Below are 19,337 nucleotides of genomic sequence, written 5' to 3'. Positions count from 1 at the left end.
AATTGTTTTTTTCTTTTCTTTGGGTCTATGATAATTTTCTTGAGACGATGAAACCAAGACACAAGAGGAAACTAGCCCTACAAGCCAAGAAGAGAAAATAAACTAACAGTCATGCTTGCCATTGATTGTCTTATTGGTTAGGTGATCAAAAACATAGTTGATTTGCCTATAAATGAAAATAAACATACAATCCACGAAATATAAAATAAGATGCCGAGTATCTAATATTATGCGCCTTAACACTCGAATAGGATGATGTAAGACAGGATTGCACCATATGACTAAATCCTTTCAATTTGACTCCATTATCACTTTACAAGGCCTTTACTAAGTGATTGTAACATAGTTGATTGCATTGCCGTGACCTTTCATATCAAGGAGAAGATGAATATTAAAGACTAAAACTATTGAGTTTGTTTACGACCTAAAGCATCAAATAACAAACACCCACTTAAACTTAAAAACAAAACAAAGGAAAAAGAAATTAGATACATAAATTGTTGTTGGAAGGGAGTGCACGGATATCCATGATGGGCAAATGAAATTAAGTGCCTATATTGACATTATGGGTACAGAATTTCTATATTGTAAGAGGGTTAGATGGTAATTTCAATATGGTGTGGCCCAACTTTACTACTCATGGCAATCAAAAACTAATAAAGAAACCATAAATGATTTACAAGTGACCATAGAAAATTGTGTTTTCACTTTTTATGGTCTTTATCACAGCACAAGTATGAGAAAACAAATATTATTTATTTTTTCTTTCTTTGTTTTGTAAATCTCACTAACATTTCAAAGTCCAAATAAGAACCTATATATAATAGAGGTGGATGATCGATTTCAACCGTCGATATGCTATGAATCCCACACTTGAGAGTTAGGTTTTCTTCTCTATTCAAATTCAATAATTCAGCTGCCATGTTGTTACCTAAAAGACAAGAAAAAATTCAGCTACCACAGGTTATTTGCTGGGTGACATGGTGGTATTAAGAGACTTTGACACGTTGTCTTTTCTCTAACACAACACCTGTAAACAATCTGGCAAATTTGATCCACACAAGCAGCGTGTACATAGATTATCTATCCTTTTTATATACCACTTGACTTCTTCTGTTAACTCATATGTGGTTGGTTCCTCGCTCACCAGAAGCCAAAGAGAGAAGCAATGACACCCATCGCCCTTGTATTCTCCACTCTGTTCTTCGCTGCCTGCATTTACTATTTCTTCAATTGTCTCTCTAACAGATACCCAAAACCCTTACCTCCAGGTCCAAAGCCATGGCCAATCATCGGCAATCTTCCCCATTTGGGACCCAAACCTCACCACTCTCTCGCCGCTTTGGCTCACCTTTATGGCCCTCTCATGCACTTAAGACTTGGATCTGTTCATGTAGTCATCGCTGCTTCAGCTTCCGTTGCTTCTCAGTTCCTGAAAACCCATGACGCCAATTTCTCTAGCCGACCGCCCAACTCTGGCGCCAAGCACATCGCTTATAACTATCAAGACCTCGTCTTTGCTCCTTACGGCCCTCGTTGGCGCATGCTTCGGAAGATCTGCTCTGTTCATCTCTTCTCCGGCAAAGCTTTAGACGATTTCCGTCATGTCCGACAGGTTCTGTTCCAATCTTTCTTTCTTTTATGTCAAGACACACGGAGTACTTGTTCTCTATAATCACGAGGTTTTTTCTCTTTCATCAAAAGATTTTCTCGGAATTGGTAGCTAATGTTAGGGTGCAGTGCCCATTTATACAACTGGAGGGTTGAATCTTGACTTCTTTCACTTAGAAGTCTTACGTTCTTCAATGGGGATCGTGACTTCTTTTCCTTGGGAGGTTTTTCTTTTTTTGGTAAGTTATTCAATGGGGTTCAACTGTAGTGCTAAATGCGCACCATTGTGCTGTCAACGGACTATCAATCTTGCTTTCAACTACCTGCGAGACGGTGGCTCGATTGTCGGCAACAAGTACTGTGCATTAAATGCGTAGCATTTAAATCTCACTCTTATTCATTGAAAGGTCTCAGTTATGGACTAATCAATCCTTCAATGGTTATTAAAAGACTTAATTGTATGCATGTACAAGTAGGGGCGGAGCTCCCCTAGTGACAGGGGTCAGGGCCTTTAAATTTTACTACGTTAGTGTGTTTGATGGGTTGGTGCCCGTGATGTCTAGGGTTAAATAGATGCCACGTAAATTTTAATAAATCTCAGCCATACAAAAAAGTATGTGTAAATTTATTTCAACTTAGAAGAAATGACTCAATTTTTCTTTGGTTTAAATTAAATCATTTTTTTGTGTGGCTTAGATTTAATGGAATTTACGTGACTTCATTTAACATAGGGCACCATGAGCACCACCACGCACTAGCTTTGCAATATCCATGGCCCCAAGGTTTTCGATTTGATTTTTTTTTTTTTTTAAAGAGACATTCTGGCCCTCTTTTTCATGTGTGAAATACCAACACTCCCCACTCAGTGTTCCGACAATTTTTAATTGTAACGCGATGGGTGGAAGGTCATTTGTATTTTATGGTTTTTCATTTATTCTTGTTCATCTAACAAATTAATATAAATTTCAAATTAGTAGCTGATAGCCTGATAGTTTAAAAAAGAAAATTACCATTCAGTCCCTTCCTTCGATAAATGATGGCTCGGCTCCTGTGTACAGGAAGAAGTATCGATACTAACGCGACAATTAGCAGCGGCAGGGCGGTCTGCGCCGGTGAACGTAGGGCAGTTGTTGAACGTGTGTACCACAAATGCGCTATCAAAGGTGATGATTGGGTGGAGAGTATTTGGTGATGGTGAAGGAGTCAAGAATTCGAAGTCGGATGAGTTTAAAGACATGGTGGTGGAGCTGATGGTGCTTGCAGGAGTATTCAATATTGGGGATTTTGTTCCTGGGCTGGAATGGTTGGATTTACAAGGGGTGGCTTCTAAGATGAAGAAGTTGCACGCAAGATTCGATGCGTTTTTGAACTCTATCATCGCTGAACATGAGAACACCGGCGTGAGTGGCGGTGCGTCGTCGCAGAAGCATAGGGATTTGTTAAGTACTCTTATTTCGTTGAAGGATGATGCCGACGGCGAGGGTGGGAAGCTCTCCGACACTGAGATTAAGGCCTTGCTTTTGGTTTGTCTCTCTCTCCTCTATTCCTCCACACGCACGCTCACACGCCACACAACTCTTCACAGGCCCCTGTAATACCAACCACAAGGGTCTTGGCTTGCTAGGCTGGCACCTCTAACGGGGAGCACTTTGTGGTGGTAACAGTGGGGCCAGGGGTGGTGATGGGGAATCCGGATCTTCTTCCAAATCGGGGTCTGTGCTCTTCCATGGCTTTCGGACCACAAAACCCAGTGGGTCCCACTGGTGAAATTTTTTTTCAAAAAGTATTTTTCACCATGGGCCCCACTGATGTGTTTGTGGTCTGGAAGTCGGGGTCGCTGATCTGGACTCGGTGATGGGAGGGTTTTTTTTTAGTGGTGGGGCCCATTGTTTTTGTGGTGGAAAAACTGTCGTGTGCTCTCCGTCGGGGTGATGATTTGGATTCGATCCGGACTCTTCCAACCTCAAATGGTCTAAACATATTAATGTTATTTAATGTGCATTGGACACTATCTAATCAACAAGCTGGAATAGCTCAGTTGGTTAGAGCGTGTGGCTGTTAACCACAAGGTCGGAGGTTCAAGCCCTCCTTCTAGCGAAAGAGTTACACTTAAATTATGTTTTATAATTTTAACCTTTGAGCCGCTCATGTACCCACAGCATTTAAGCCATGGGAGGAGCATTTTGAACCTCCTTCTATCGAAAGAGTTACACTTAAATTATGTTATATAATTTTAACCTTTGAGCCGCTCATGTACCCACAGCATTTAAACCATGGGAGGAGCATTTAGGGCAATGTCAACCTTTGAGCCGCTCATGTACCCACAGCATTTAAGCCATGGGAGGAGCATTTAGAGCCGCTCATGTACCCACAGCATTTAAGCCATGGGAGGAGCATTTAGGGCAATGTCACTTGTGTTAGCTTTGCTTCGCTCCGCCCAAATCCTTTTTGACAATTACTCTCCTCATGCCTGATCCAAAATTAATGCATGCAAGTAATTTATTGAAAATTAACCGTTTACCTAAAGTTGGTAACCTACCCTTGAAATTTATACCCACACTATAAACTCTCTGATTCATTACCATAAAGGTAGAGGAATTGGTAGCTATGTTTTGGTGATGCTTTAAACCATTTTGGCCTTTATTTATTTATTTATTTTTTTTCTGTCTCTTGTGTGTGTTTGGCCTACTGGAGAAATTTTTTTCATTCCTGATTTTTATGAGTGACACTTGTCTATAAGTTACATGGTTTAGATTAAATTAAAATTTTTTTTTTTTTAATCTTCTACGCATCTATGAACACGTAACGTCCATAAAAAAAATTTGATGATTCATTTCTTTGTCAGAGTGGGCAGGATGAAAATTCGACCTAGTTAATAGTAGTTGTGATCCGGATTGAAATCCAAGGAGGCCATTCACGTGTGATAATAAAGATTTAAGTAAATCTTATCTTAACTTAACTTCTCCTGTGTTTGCTAGAACTTATTCACCGCTGGAACTGACACCTCATCAAGCACAACTGAGTGGGCCTTGGCAGAGCTCATTCGTCATCCTCAAATCTTGGCCCAAGCCCAAAAGGAGTTGGACTCGGTTGTTGGTCCAAATCGCCTCGTGACCGAATCGGATCTGCCCAATCTCCCCTACTTGCAAGCCATCATCAAAGAAACTTTTCGTCTCCACCCATCGACGCCATTATCACTCCCACGAATGGCGACCGAGAGTTGCGAAATCAACGGCTACTACATTCCGAAGGAATCTACACTTCTCGTCAATGTATGGGCCATTGCTCGTGATCCAGAAATCTGGCCCAACCCGCTAGAGTTCCAGCCCGAGAGATTTCTCCCTGGTGGTGCCCAAGCCCATATTGATGTGAAGGGGAGCGATTTTGAAGTTATACCCTTTGGGGCAGGGCGTAGGATATGCGCAGGCATGAGTCTTGGCTTGAGAATGGTGCAGCTTTTGACTGCTACTCTGGTTCATGCCTTTGATTGGGTCTTACCAGAGGCCCAGACTCCTGAGAAGCTGAATATGGAAGAGGCATATGGGCTAACCTTGCAAAGAGCCCAGCCCCTAATGGTTTTTACACGCCCAAGGCTGGCACCATACTTATATGGCAACGGTACTAGAGCTTGATTCAATAACGTTCTCTGCTTTGTTGTCCTTTGGTTGCTAGCTTGTAATGCTTCCATTGCCAACTCAAAAATCAACTGTTACTGTTGATTCTAAAATCGTGTGTGGTCTCTAATTACTGCATAAATTACGTATGGAGACAGTTTGTTTAGTAGTGAAATCTCTCTAGGGATCAACAAGATTCGTGTGTAATGACTGGTGATTTCTTCCCTCCATCCGTTATGGTTATCACATACAGAGAGTTATTTGGTGCAATGCTTGTTTGTTCCGTCTCATGCTCGGTTCATTTGTTGTTGTTTTGAGTTTCTCTATACTTTTATTAAGCTTTATTGCTGATGGGTTCTATGCTGGTTTTGGGAGAGCTTGTGCATTCGCTCTTGCTGATGTACCTTGCAAGGGCGAGAGGGTTTTCTGTTTCCTAGGAAGTCGCTCAGAGCAAGTGAGTGTTTTTCTTATCTGGCTTAAGCTTCTAATGGATCATCATGAGGCTCTCCCCTCTCCTTTCCCACAGCACCAGCTTCCCATTTCCACCCCCCCCCCACCCAACCCCACCAAAAAAAAAAAATAAAAAAAAAATAATAAATAAATTTATTTTTTTTTTTGGCAAAAAAAAAAATATCTCGTGCTTTTCAGTCACTCTAACAAAAATAATTTCATCTCTTGAATTTATTCTTGTTACTTTCTTTGAGATCGTTAATCACATGAAATCATCCTATTAAAGGGCATCTAATTTCTGTTTACTTTGAGCGAAATCTGTCCAAAAAATAGGAGAGTTCGTATACATGTTAATCCCTCTAATTCTCTACCAAATTTCTAAGATTAGTACGCGCACCACGATTACATCCTCAAGATGGGGCGTCCAAGACCTTCCTAGGGAGTTGGGCCTTACGCTTGTAACCCATCATTGGTATGTCGTATATCTTATATTTGTATGTCATATCTCTGCACCATTATTGACGTGGCATGCGGATTCTTTCCCATAATGACATCATGATTTATTCTCCCAAGGCAATCCAAGGCACTGGAGGGGTATTTATCATTAACGTTACATTTTTCCATTCCATTCACTCATGTAAATGAAACACATGATGATATACTATGATTACCCTCAATCAACAAAGATTCCAAGCTAATGTCTTGGGAACCTTTTCGGCCATGGCCAGCCGAAAGCATTGGGGTCCACATCATTGCAACTCTTTATGACACTGGACCCCCTATTCCATGATGGGATCCAACGGAAGAATTGGGGCAAAGTGATTGGTGATTGCGCCATCAAGTAACACGTGTCTCAAGAGATCGTGGTTTTGTGAATGGAATCAGATTTGTGTTTTGATTGATACCGGTATGGTACTGATCCGTTGTATCGGTTAAATGGTCTATTAGAAATTAAAGCACAATATAATTCCCCACGTCTTTTATCCAAATACTCAATTTATAAGGTTTAAAATAGTTATAATTCAATAAGGATCCGTGGCGCAATGGTAGCGCGTCTGACTCCAGATCAGAAGGTTGCGTGTTCGATTCACGTCGGGTTCATAAATTCCCGTAAAATATCCTCAAAATCTTTTTAGGTGACAAAAATAAGGATATTGATGTAGAGACTTTTCTGAGGAATAACGGATCCTTAGTTCCACAAAGATATAGTTATTTAGATATCGAATGGAGATGAGTTCATTAATGAGGTTGCAAGCATTAGCAGCACTTCCCATGTCAAGATTGTTGCTCTTCTTGGTTATTGTTTTGAAGGGATTAGAAGAGCTCTTGCAATGGATCTTTGGAGAAGTTCATATATTGCACATCCTTGCCTTGGATGGGAAGTGTTATTTGATATTGCTATTGGAATTGGCCGGGGACTAGAGTACTTAAACCGTGGTTGTAATACACATATTTTGCACTTCGACATAAAACCACATAACATACTTCTAGACAATGACTTCTGCCCCAAGATCTCTAATTTTGGACTTGCTAAACTATGCCAAGGAAAGAGAGTTAAGTATCAATGAAGGATAGGAGAGGGACTCCCGGATATATTGCACCAGAAGTGTTTTTCCGAATTTTTGGAGAAGTCTCATACAAGTCAGATGTTTATAGTTATGGAATGATGGTTTTGAAAATGGTTGGAGGAAGAAGAAATATGAAAGTGTCAGCAGATTATACTAGTGAAGCATATTTCCCACATTAGATTTATAGGCATTTTAAGTTTGATCAGAAGCTGGAATTGGAAGAGGAAATTGTGAAGAAAATGAGTTTAGTAGGGCTATGATGATAAATCCATTAGACCGGCCTTCAATGAGTAAAGTTGTTGAAATGTTGGAAGGAAGCATTACTTCATTGGATATACCACCGAAACCTTACTTGTGTCATCCTCCAAGAATGCCTACAAATTGTTCTGACACTTGACTCGGAAGGTATTTGGTGACATATTAATGATAGATATACTATCAATCACAATTATAGTGGATTTTAGGGTTGCATTTTTTTTTCTTGATTTTATATATACATATAGGGAGAATTGAACCTCTAACTTATTCACCTACGAGGTTTTGGTCATTATTAACTAGCCAACCATTTTGTGATTTTAAGGCTGCATTTTTGTTATAGGTGTTGGCCTAAATTTATGGGTAATGAATTTGATGATAGATCTTGATGAGTTAGGGTAGAATTTTGTGTTTCTCTCACATCTCTTTACCACATTAAAAAGAGAGTATATGTCTAAATTTTGAAAAGTAAAATGAGAAAACATAAAAGAGTACAGATCTCTACCTGTCAAGATAGACGATTCGGATTTGACCGTGACAACCTCCGCTAATTTTCCAATTTAAAATTCTTGCACGCCATGATATATTAGTAATGATACACGTGCATATGCACGTGTGGTGTGTCCTAGAGTATGATTTATTTATTTTTTGTAGAATTAAAATTTTTTTTTCTTTTGAGTTGAATGCAAGTCTAAAACCTATATGTTTTCATAGCAATGACGCAAATAATTTTCCTACAAAAAAAAAACACAAATAGTTTGTTGGATCTTGTAACTCTCAAGGGTGTCAAGTGAAAGTCAAAGATTTGTTTTCATCCTTTTATATATTGATTAAATGAATATCAGTGATTTTGATTTTTTTTTTTCTTTTCTTTTTTCTTCTTTTAATGGGTGAACTCAGAGGCTTCAAACATTTGGAATTCTCAAGCAAAACTTTGAAGATCCATTAGTAAATATCAATTAATAAAAATTATTATATTTTCTATATATAATGATTTTAATTAAATGAATATCATTGGTTTTGATGGATTTTTTTCCTTCTTTTATTGGGCCAACTAAGAGGTTTCAAACGTTTGGCATTCTCATGAAAAACCTTTGAATATTCAATTAATAATAAATATTATATTAATTATATTTATGAGTGTTCAATTACAATCTTAGATATTATATATATATTTTATCAAAGCACGCCATGAAATTGTAACTAATTATTCTAATGAGTATAATTGAGACCTTTTCTACTTCTATCATGGATGTCATCGTATGACACTTGTGTTTGTAGCTGCGCCGCATCATTAAAGATACATATGCAATGACAACCATTTTCATTTTAAGTAATAAAAAAATTTAAATTTTGAAATGGAAGCCAACTATCTGCCAGTATATAAAATTAAAAGGTAACTGTACCACGCTCATGTTGGATCCTGGATATCACTTCTCTTTATTTACCTGGTAAAAGTATCAATCACCTCTAAGTTTGTATACTATTATTAAGGGTAATTTAAGGTTTTAATATTGAAATAATTATGACAATTTAAAGTCTAAACTTAAGACATTTTTCAATTAAAGAGTAGTTCAAATTTTTAGAAAAGTATTTAACCGTAAAAGAAGAACTTAACTGAAAAAGTTAACTAAAGGAAAATGAAATGTGAAGGAACATAAATAGAGGATATCATCCAATTAGGAGGAATTTTAAGCACCATTTAGTCAACTAATGCTTAATTTGAGCGAATGAAAGTACACAAAAGTAATGGTTTTACTATTTTACTAATTAAATTTTTATTATTAAATAATAATATAAGGGTAGGATATAAAAAAGGAACATATCATTAGAACAATGATTCACAAAGAGACTCCCCCAGCTTGGTAAAAAAAAAAATAATAATAATAATAAAAAATACAATACATGATGCCTGGCGCTTTGGCTCTTGGGTAACCAAATGTGTATGATGTTTAGAAAACGATTAGTATGAAATCTCAAAGACTCTTATGTGTTTTCATACTTGAGAAAATAAAAGGAAGTTAAAAACTATGGTTCATCATCATCTTTCTTCTTGAAGAAAAATTCATGCGTTTAGACATAAAGTTTTGACCGGGTGAGTTGAGTAGAAGTTTTGAAAACCTGATCAGAGTGGACTGAGACTTGCCTTTTTTTTTTTGAGGATATCTTCTTATTTAATTTAATTAGGAGAGGAGAAGAAGTTGCATGCAGTGGTAACTAAGAGTCGTTATTGATGGGGACGATGAGAAGCACTCCCAGTAAGGCGACGGAGGCGGCATCAATAGTTGTACTAGTAGTGGTGCTAGTAAGAATCCCTTCAACAGCCATGGGCTTCAACTGCACCGGTACTATTAAGACATGTTCAGCTCTGGTCGACTACGTCGTCTCTCCCAGAACCTCATCCCTCGCCGACATCGCAACCCTTTTTGGTGTCAGCGTCACGTCCATATTAGGTGCGAATTCACTTCCATTCTCGACTTCTCTATACCAACCCGTTAAGGCGAACCAAACCATCAAGATCCCCTTCCAGTGCAGTTGTTCATATGGTATTGGATTTTCAGACAACTACCCATTTTACAGCGTAAAGCCAGGAGACACACTGACTATTATTGCGAACGACGTGTTCTCTGGGTTGGTGACTATTCAGGATATTGGCCGTGTGAATTTTTTTTTCAATTCCAACAACGGAATTTATGGAGGGCAAAGCCTGCGGATTCCTCTGCCTTGTAGCTGCGATTCGGTCGACGGTGATCAGGTCCTTCATTATGGACTTGTGGTACCTTCAGGGACCAATCTGTCGCAGATCGCTAACGAGTACGGAACCACCCCAGCTACCTTGTTGACACTCAACGCTTTGACCGACCCGGCTAATATTACTAGTGGCACAATCATCGATGTTCCTCTCAGAGGTCACCACTCTTTCATCTGTCTCTTCTCTTCTCCAAATATACTTTGTTCTTTTGATTTATTATTTGATGACATCGATCAATCTTATGTTTGCCATCCTCTTTTGTTATAATTTTGATTTGGAGTCTTCTATCCTCTACAGTCTGTAAATCCATGGTCAGCAACAACTCTCTTGACTACCCCTTGCTTGTCCCCAATGGAACTACAATCGTAACTGATAACAATTGCGTGCAGTGCACCTGCGATTCATTGAAAAACTGGAAGTGAGTATTATTTTAATCTCTCAAGGTCATCAAGCTTTGGGCTTAAATCTTTTTCTGAAGCTTCTAGTTTTTCAGTAATACAGGGAAATCTAATTCAGTTTGCTTTACTTTTTTTTTTTTTTTTTCTGTTGTGAATAGATTATATTGTGAACCATTCCAAGGGACTAGTTCCACTATGTGCTCTTCCATGAAATGTCAAGGTGGTTTATCCCTTGGAAGTAGTACCATGTCACCTTGTTCCACATGTTCCTATGCTGGATTCACCAATCAAACTATACTTTTGAACCTCACCGATACTTGTACGACTGCACCCATTAATGGAAATAATTCCTTGCTTACAATACTTATTGCTTCATCAGCCGCAGGAATTGGTTTACTGGTGATGATGATCATAGTCCTATATTGTTGCTGCTTGACAGGGAAATCTAATAAGAACAAAGACATTGACATAGAGACTCTTTTGAAGAATAATGGATCCTTGGTTACAAAACGATACACTTATTCAGAGATCAAGAAGATGACAGATTTCTTCAAAGATAAGCTAGGTGAAGGAGGGTATGGCAGTGTATTCAAAGGAAAGTTACTTGATGGACGCTTGGTGGCAGTGAAGATACTCAACAAATCCAAAGGAAATGGAGACGAATTTATCAATGAAGTTGTAAGTATTAGTAAAACTTCCCATGTTAATATTGTCTCTCTTATTGGTTACTGTTTTGAGAGGACTAGAAGAGCTCTTGTGTATGAGTTCATGCCCAATGGATCTCTTGACAAGTTCATATACAATAACGAATCATCGACAGCAAGTCCTCGTCTTGGATGGGAAAAACTATTCAATATAGCAATCGGAATTGGTCGTGGATTAGAGTACCTACATCGTGGTTGCAACTCACGTATTCTACACTTTGACATAAAGCCACATAACATTCTACTAGACCAAGATTTTTGCCCTAAGGTATCTGATTTCGGACTTGCTGCTATGCCCAACAAAAGCAGGATCATATCAATGATGGGTATGAGAGGGACTATAGGGTATATTGCTCCGAGTATTCAGTCGAAATTTTGGTGGAGTCTCTCATAAGTCTGATGTATACAGTTATGGGATGATGGTTTTAGAAATGGTTGGAGGAAGAAAGAATGTGAAAGTGTCAGTAGACCATACTAGTGAATTATATTTCCCACATTGGATATATAACCATTTTCAGCAAGATAATCAGGATGAAGTACTAGGAGTACAAGATGGGCTCACCTATACAGGAGAGGAAGAAGAAATTGTAAGGAAAATGAGTTTAGTAGGGTTATGGTGCATCCAAACAGATCCTTCAAATCGGCCTTCAATGAGTAAAGTTGTTGAAATGTTAGAAGGGAGCATTACTTCATTGCAGATTCCACCAAAACCTTACTTGTGTTCTCCTCCAAGATCTCCTCCAGCTGTCACTTCATCATTGTAGTTGTAGATTCAATTTGACCTAATGTATGGATTTTTACTTGGAGCAGCGGCTGCTTGTTGCTGCCAATGGTCTGAATTTGGCCAAATAAATCAAATAGTTGTAAAAAAAAAAAATGCGAGTCTATATGTGTGAAAATAAAAAATTATGTTTACATTTGGAGGTTTAAAAATTATCAAATTTACAAAATCAAGTCACGTTTGTTTCCTCCAAAGCGAAAGATAACTTTCCTTCCACATTTTTTCTCGTTGACTGTAAATTTCACCGAATTTTTTCTAACGAAATACATACGTCGTATGCCCTCGATTTCTCCTTGCTACTCCACCGGCAAACGAGTTCCACTGTCGATCAAGAATCTCGACTTCATCTCTCAATCCTTCGATGAGAAACACTCCTTCATCGTCTCAAGACCCTAAATCCACCGTCGATCAATCTCTCCTAGCTCTCTCGTTATCGATTTCCTTTGTTTCGTCCACGCTCAAGCAGAAACCTTGATCTCCGATCTGAAACTATTGAGTTCTGATAATTCAATCGCTTTATACTTGGATGATAGCATCAAGCTCTTGGATCTTTTAACTCAATCATTTTGGAGATCGAATGGCTGCGGCAAAGTCGGCTTCTGATCGCTCTAGAGATCCATCGTTTGAGACAAAATCAGGTTCCGGTGTCGGAGAAGTTGTGTCGGGCGAAGAATTCAATTCCAATTGGAAGAAATGCTCGCAAGTTCAAGCAAATTGTAGATATCAGAATCCGAGAGCTGGCTCGTGGTCACAACTCACAAGAATGCCACAGAGGGCTTAGAAATTTGGGGATAGGGTAGAGTAGGTACTTGATTTGGTAATTTGAAACTTCACCACGACTACATCTTAAGGAGCTTTTTATATTAGTAATATAGACAGGGCTTCGCCCCTGGCCATAAGGTGATTCGAACTCTGACCTCCTATGTGGAAGCGTTGGTCTTTGCCAACCCTCAAGGGTAATATCTTGACTTTTTAATCTAAATGATTTAGACTCTTAATCTTTAACCGTTTGATCGAAAATGTCACATTTTGGGTCTAGGTCTCTGGGAGATATCGGTGCAGGCGCTAACAAAAATCCCTCATCCTTAGCTTTACACATCAAATTCTTTTTTTTTTTTTTTAGGTGGGGAGGGGTAAAACCTTCTTAGTCTGTTTAACCCGTTGGGAGAAAAATCTTAAAATAAATCAATTTGAATAGGAAGGCGAAAAGAAAAGGAGATTGCTAGAAGTGAAGAAAAATGGTGAGAAGAAATGGGTTGGAAATGGAAGAACTAGAGTAAGAAGGCGAAAAGAAAAGGAGAAGAGAATGCATTTGGAACTCAAACATCGCACAGGATAGGACTTATTTCCCTCAAATATTGTCCTTTCCTTGCAATTGGTCTTGCCTAGGTGCCTATCAATTGCTAAACTTGGTGCTGTGACAACTGCAGTTCTCTTTTTGGGGTAAATTGCAGCTGAGATTACCAACATTTAAGAAAATTACGTTTGACACACCTCTTTTTTTAACTATTATGTCTTTGAGTCTTAAGGAAAGGTGACAGTAGTCAGGCTTAACCAGTTTTAATCATGTGAGTTTAAACATACAACAATTTGAACTGAATATAATACTCGAAGTCTGCCTAGTATTCGTATGTATATGTTTTATGGTACTAGGTTTTTTTTTTTTTTTAATTTAAATTGAAAAACTTCTAGAATATTGATCATTGTAGATCATTGTTGTGATGGTAAAATAGTAACTGGCAAGTTGTTGTAAGACTTGAAAGCTCAATGTCTCGATGTTCATTAGCACATCTCTCAAATCTTTTGATGGAACATTGAAGCCCTCGACTCTGAACAAATTTCTCAATTCAGTTAGCTGATACTTGCACAAATCATGTTTCACCATGTATCTCAATCCAGGAAGTATTCACATTTTTCCTCAGACACCATTTAATTAATAGTTATTTTGAGATTATCCTTTGTGTTTTGTCTCTTACATCGGAAATATCATGTAACTCCTTATTTAGTTATTTGTGCATTTTGATGACATTTTCTGTAAACACTTCAACCACTTACCACTTCAAGCAGTTACCTGAACTTACCACCTATAGCGGTATTCTTTTCCTCTTTGCCTTCCTTGCTGTCTCTATTATATCTTTTCATAAGCATGAACTCTAGAAGGTCCAAGTTTATTTCTTTGCTCCCGATGTGTTTTTCTTTTACCATTTGCCCTCCAGGTCTAGTGTTCTATGCTTTCGTGACCTTAAAAGAAACAAGTTTCTCTTCACCCATGGAAGTGTCTCTCCTTCACCATAGGGGCTCACGGTGATCATTGACCCCCAAAGACATTTTCAATGCCCATATTGGGTTGTGCCTTTCTCCATAGGGAGACGAAACTTGCCTCATTCTAGGTGATACACCCTATTGGAAGTGAATCCTTAATATTTACCCTACTCTACTATTTAATTGGCAAGTAAGACGTGTATCATTTGTCATTTGTTCAATTAAGATAGGAGATATATAACTAATATTTACCCTACTATTTATTAAGATTAGAAAAGTTTTAACAAGGAAGAAATTAGAGAAAGCTGAGATTTTTTAAATGATATAGCTAGAAAGTTTGAAAGCAAAACTGTGCGTTCACATGAGCGTCCAACTCTTTGACTACGACTTAGAAAGAAATTGCTGGAAATTTGGACTAAAGGCGGGACCGCGGGAGGGTAATAACATTTTCCATGGTATTTATTAAGATTAGAAAAGTCAACTGTGACATCCTATACTTGTCAGGAGGGTTGAAAAAGCACCGACCTCTACTTGTCGAGATTGACGATTCAAACTCAACCGTGACATCCTCTACTAATTTTTCAATATAAAATTATTGTAATGATATGTATTAAGGGTGTCAATTGTGTATTGAAACTGTTTGACCGTACCGAACCACGCTGTTTAAAATTGCACCGTTCAAAATTTAGTACGGTACGTATTGAAACCGAATTTCTTCGATACAGTTCTGGTTTTAGGTATGATTACCTAAAACCGTACCGAAGTGGTACTATACCAAATTAATAAATATAAATGTAATTTAATAATTAAAACACTTTATCTTTACCCTATCCCTAATTTCCTGTTTTAGTTTATCATTTCGTCCTTCACTCTTCTTCTTAGATTTACTTAATAAAAGTGACATGGGTTAGTTTGTACTAAAATTGTACCACACTAGATACCATGTTTAAATCGTTTTTTCGCACCGATTTAATACTGAAATCGAACCAAATTATTTTTGCAAATACCGAAACCGTACTGTGTAAATTTAGTACAGTACGGTTCTGATTTTTGATATTCAAAATTGAATTTTTAAAAAGATATTTAATTGTAAAAGAAGAACTTAATTGAAAAAGCTACTAAAAGGAAATGAATTATGAAAAGATATGAGTAAGTGAAATTATCTAACAAGGAAGGGCTTCAAGCGTCACTTGGTCGAGTAAGAAGGAGCGCAAGTGCCATTTAATTTGAATGAATGAAATTACATAAAAATAATCATTTTACTATTGGATAATAAAATAAGGGTAAGATATTCAAAAGGTAACCAAATGTCTAACCTTTAGAAAACGATTTGTATGGAATCTCAGAGACTTTTGTGTGTTTTTATATTTGAGAAAATAAAAAGAAATTTTAAGCTTAGTCCTCGATGGTTCTTCGTCACCTGCTTCTTGAAAAAAAAAATTCATGCTTTTGGACATCTAGTTTGACTGGGTTCTTACTAAAACGAAAAAAAAAAAGTTTTTTGACCGGGTGAGTTGTTTTGAAAACCTGATCAGGGATCTTGTTTGAGGATATAGGATATCTGTCAGACTCCGGTGTTGAATTGAGGGAATTCAGATCTGGTTGAATTTGGGAATTCAGATCTGGTGAGGAGGTAGGCTTAGAGAAACTGAAAGAAAGAGAAAGAGAGAAAAGATTTAAGGAAGAGATTAAACTTGTTCTCTTTGCTTGGGTACCTTTATATTATGTTCTTCAAAACCGTATTACAAAGTTCTCCTGGATTACAAACTCTAGAGTCCCTTGTTTATACTCTTCATCACTACGTGATATAGTCGCTTACAAACTCTAGAGTCCCACCCTCTTCAATTACACTTATCTGTATCCATGACAATATCCTTTATTTGATTTAGGAGAGAGGAAGAAGTTGCAGTGGTAACTAGAGTCGTTATTGATGAGGACGATGAGAAGCACTCCCAGCAGGGCGACGGAGGCGGCGGCAGCAGCAGCAGCAGCGATAGTAGTTGTACTAGTGCTGTTAGTAAGAATCGTCCCTTCAGCAACAGCCCTGGGCTTCAACTGCACTGGTACTACTCAGACATGTTCAGCTCTGGTCGACTACGTCGTCTCTCCCAGAACCTCATCCTTCGGCGACGTCGCAACCCTCTTCGGTGTCAGCGTCATATCCATATTTGGTGCGAATTCACTTCCACTCTCAACTTCTCCATACAAAACCGTTGAGGCGAACCAAACCATCAAGATCCCCTTCCAGTGCAGTTGTACAACCTTGTTAGGTATTGGAATTTCAGCGAACGCCCCACTTTACAGCGTAAAGACTGGAGACTCGCTGTCTATTATTGCGAACGACGTGTTCTCTGGGTTGGTGACTGCTCAGGATATTGTCCGTGTGAATTTTATTTCCAATTCCAACGACTCAATTTATGGAGGGCAAAGCCTGCGGATTCCTCTGCCTTGTAGCTGCGATCCGGTGGACGGTGATCAGGTCCTTCATTATGGACTTGTGGTACCTTCGGGAGCCACTCTGTTGCAGATCGCTAACGAGTACGGAACCACCCCAGCTACCTTGTTGAAACTCAACGCTTTGACCGATCCGGCTAATATTACGAGTGGCAAAATCATCGATGTTCCTCTCAGAGGTCACCACTCTTTCATCTGTCTCTTCTCTTCTCCAAATATACTTTGTTCTTTTGATTTATTATTTGGTTTGGTTATTTGATGACATCGATCAATCTTATGTTGCCATCCTCTTGTTATAGTTTTGATTTGATTTGGGGTGTTTCATCTATCCTCCACAGTCTGTAAATCCATGGTCAGCAACAATTCTCTTGACTACCCCTTGCTTGTTCCCAATGGAACTACAACGGTAACTGCTAACAATTGCGTGCAGTGCACCTGCGATTCATCGAAAAACTGGACGTGAGTATTATTTTGATCTCTCAAGGCCATCAAGCTTTGGGCTTAAATCTTGTTCTGAAGCTTCTATATAGTTATTCAGTAATACAGGAAAATATTCTAATTCAGTTCGCTTCACTTTTCTTTTTTCTGTTGTGATCGAATAGATCATATTGTATTCCATTCGAGGGGCGTCCCGCTGCGTGCTCTTCCATTAAATGTCAAGGTGGTTTATCCCTTGGAAGCAGTACCATGTCACCTTGTTCCACATGTTCCTATGCTGGAATCACTAATAAAGGTCCACTTTTGAACCTCACCGATACTTGTACGACTGCACCCATTAATGGAAATAAATCTTTGCTTGCAGTACTTATTGCTTCATCAGCCGCAGGAATTGGTTTACTGGTGATGATGATCATAGTCCTGTATTATTATTGCTACTTGAGAGGGAAATCTAATGAGAACAAAGACATTGAGATAGAGACTCTTTTGAAGAATAATGAATCCTTGGTTACAAAACGATACACTTATTCAGAGATCAAGAAGATGACTGATTTCTTCAAAGATAAGCTAGGTGAAGGAGGGTATGGCAGTGTATTCAAAGGAAAGTTACTTGATGGACGCTTGGTGGCAGTGAAGATACTCAACAAATCCAAAGGAAATGGAGACGAGTTTATCAATGAAGTTGTAAGCATTAGTAAAACTTCCCATGTTAATATTGTCTCTCTTATTGGTTACTGTTTTGAGAGGACTAGAAGAGCTCTTGTGTATGAGTTCATGCCCAATGGATCTCTTGACAAGTTCATATACAATAACGAATCATCAACAGCAAGTCCTCGTCTTGGATGGGAAAAACTATTCAATATAGCAATCGGAATTGGTCGTGGATTAGAGTACCTACATCGTGGTTGCAACTCACGTATTCTACACTTTGACATAAAGCCACATAACATTCTACTAGACCAAGATTTTTGCCCTAAGGTCTCTGATTTTGGACTTGCTAAGCTATGCCCAACAAAAGACAGTATCATATCAATGATGGGTATGAGAGGGACCATAGGGTATATTGCTCCAGAAGTGTTCAGTCGAAACTTTGGTGGAGTCTCGCATAAGTCTGATGTATACAGTTATGGCATGATGGTTTTAGAAATGGTTGGAGGAAGAAAAAATGTGAAAGTGTCAGTAGACCATACTAGTGAAATATATTTGCCACATTGGATATATAACCATTTCCAGCAAGATAATCAGGATGAAGCACTAAGAGTACAAGATGGGTTCTACACAAGAGATGAAGAAGAAATTGTAAGCAAAATGAGTTTAGTAGGGTTATGGTGCATCCAAACAGATCCTTCAAATCGGCCTTCAATGAGTAAAGTTGTTGAAATGTTAGAAGGGAACGTTACTTCATTGCAGATACCACCAAAACCTTACTTGTGTTCTCCTCCAATATCTCCTCCAGCTGTCACTTCATCATTCTAATTGTAGATTCTGTTAACCATAATGTATGTTTCATGGAATAGAAAATGTAATTGTTGTAAGTGGGCTGGAAAGTCCTGATCAGTGACCGTAAGTGTAAGTGGGAACACAATTTACTAGTCACATACAGGGGAGCCACAAGGGTAGCACTTTCGGTCCCACCCCTCTTAAATCATTTTTTTTCTTCAACTTGTGAGCTCCACCCAAAAGGGCGGGCCTGGCGCAATGGTGGAGTCTCTCCACTATGCGCTAGAGGTCGCGGGTTTGAATCAGCCTCTCTGCAAAAAGTAGGGGTAAGGCTGCCTAGAAAGTCCCTTCTCCAGACCCCACAGTGTGGGAGCTTCGGCACTGGGTATGTCCTTTTTTGTGAGCTCCACCCAATCAACAGAGTACCCATATCCAATTTCAAATCTGATAACCTTCACAACTTTAGTAGTAGGGCTATCATATCCATGGAGCAGGTTGGGTCAAACATGTCTAACCCAATCATATCCTAAGGATTTGAATTGTTAACCCACACCATAAACCCAATCTTACTATGGCTAAGATGCCCCAACCCTACCCTTATCTATCAATA

General features: G+C 38.6%; 3 protein-coding genes, 2 non-coding genes and 1 pseudogene across 6 annotated transcripts; all 6 read left to right on the top strand.

Annotated features, from left to right (window-relative positions):
- The first annotated feature begins 1,102 nt into the window (after window positions 1–1,102).
- On the top strand, window positions 1,103–5,764 carry LOC149020138 (flavonoid 3'-monooxygenase-like). Its single transcript, XM_089148228.1, has 3 exons — window positions 1,103–1,615; window positions 2,670–3,134; window positions 4,590–5,764. The coding sequence occupies exons 1-3, from the start codon at window positions 1,169–1,171 to the stop codon at window positions 5,241–5,243; spliced, it is 1,566 nt and encodes a 521-aa protein (XP_089004354.1). The 5' UTR covers window positions 1,103–1,168; the 3' UTR covers window positions 5,244–5,764.
- Window positions 3,635–3,708, top strand: TRNAN-GUU (transfer RNA asparagine (anticodon GUU)). Its single transcript has one exon. It is a non-coding gene; the product is annotated as a tRNA-Asn (tRNA).
- On the top strand, window positions 5,432–7,640 carry LOC149020136 (LEAF RUST 10 DISEASE-RESISTANCE LOCUS RECEPTOR-LIKE PROTEIN KINASE-like 2.4 pseudogene; annotated as a pseudogene).
- On the top strand, window positions 6,705–6,776 carry TRNAW-CCA (transfer RNA tryptophan (anticodon CCA)). The gene has a single exon. It is a non-coding gene; the product is annotated as a tRNA-Trp (tRNA).
- Window positions 7,641–9,731: 2,091 nt separating the features above from the next.
- Window positions 9,732–12,116, top strand: LOC149020135 (uncharacterized). The gene is given in 4 exon segments (XM_089146818.1): window positions 9,732–10,407; window positions 10,548–10,668; window positions 10,807–11,709; window positions 11,711–12,116. Coding segments are annotated over 4 exon segments (2,106 nt in total).
- A 4,042-nt stretch (window positions 12,117–16,158) lies between these two features.
- LOC149020134 (LEAF RUST 10 DISEASE-RESISTANCE LOCUS RECEPTOR-LIKE PROTEIN KINASE-like 2.4) lies at window positions 16,159–19,306 on the top strand. 2 transcript variants are annotated; one of them, XM_089148217.1, is made up of 4 exons: window positions 16,159–17,028; window positions 17,188–17,308; window positions 17,452–17,582; window positions 17,670–19,306. In XM_089148217.1, exons 1-4 carry the CDS (start codon window positions 16,326–16,328, stop codon window positions 18,761–18,763), a joined length of 2,049 nt encoding a protein of 682 aa, XP_089004343.1. In that variant the 5' UTR covers window positions 16,159–16,325; the 3' UTR covers window positions 18,764–19,306. The 2 variants fall into 2 exon arrangements, with proteins under 2 accessions (XP_089004343.1, XP_089004342.1); XM_089148216.1 differs by having other exon boundaries at window positions 17,452–19,306.
- Window positions 19,307–19,337: the final 31 nt, after the last annotated feature.

This window comes from Hakea prostrata, chromosome 3 (genome assembly GCF_041222555.1).
Source record: "Hakea prostrata isolate BN-2017 chromosome 3, UWA_Hpros_2, whole genome shotgun sequence".
Taxonomy (NCBI): domain Eukaryota; kingdom Viridiplantae; phylum Streptophyta; class Magnoliopsida; order Proteales; family Proteaceae; genus Hakea; species Hakea prostrata.
The sequence above is the reverse complement of the archived record's forward strand: the minus strand, read 5'-3'. Positions and strand labels throughout refer to the sequence as shown.

Coding starts and splice junctions, on each gene's coding strand:
- LOC149020138 (XM_089148228.1), top strand. CDS start 1,169: ATGACACCCATCGCCCTTGTATTCTCCACTCTGTTCTTCGCTGCCTGC. Junction 1,616..2,669: donor ATTTCCGTCATGTCCGACAG/GTTCTGTTCCAA, acceptor TCCTGTGTACAG/GAAGAAGTATCGATACTAAC. Junction 3,135..4,589: donor AGATTAAGGCCTTGCTTTTG/GTTTGTCTCTCT, acceptor TGTGTTTGCTAG/AACTTATTCACCGCTGGAAC.
- LOC149020134 (XM_089148216.1), top strand. CDS start 16,326: ATGAGGACGATGAGAAGCACTCCCAGCAGGGCGACGGAGGCGGCGGCA. Junction 17,029..17,187: donor CATCGATGTTCCTCTCAGAG/GTCACCACTCTT, acceptor TATCCTCCACAG/TCTGTAAATCCATGGTCAGC. Junction 17,309..17,451: donor GATTCATCGAAAAACTGGAC/GTGAGTATTATT, acceptor GTGATCGAATAG/ATCATATTGTATTCCATTCG.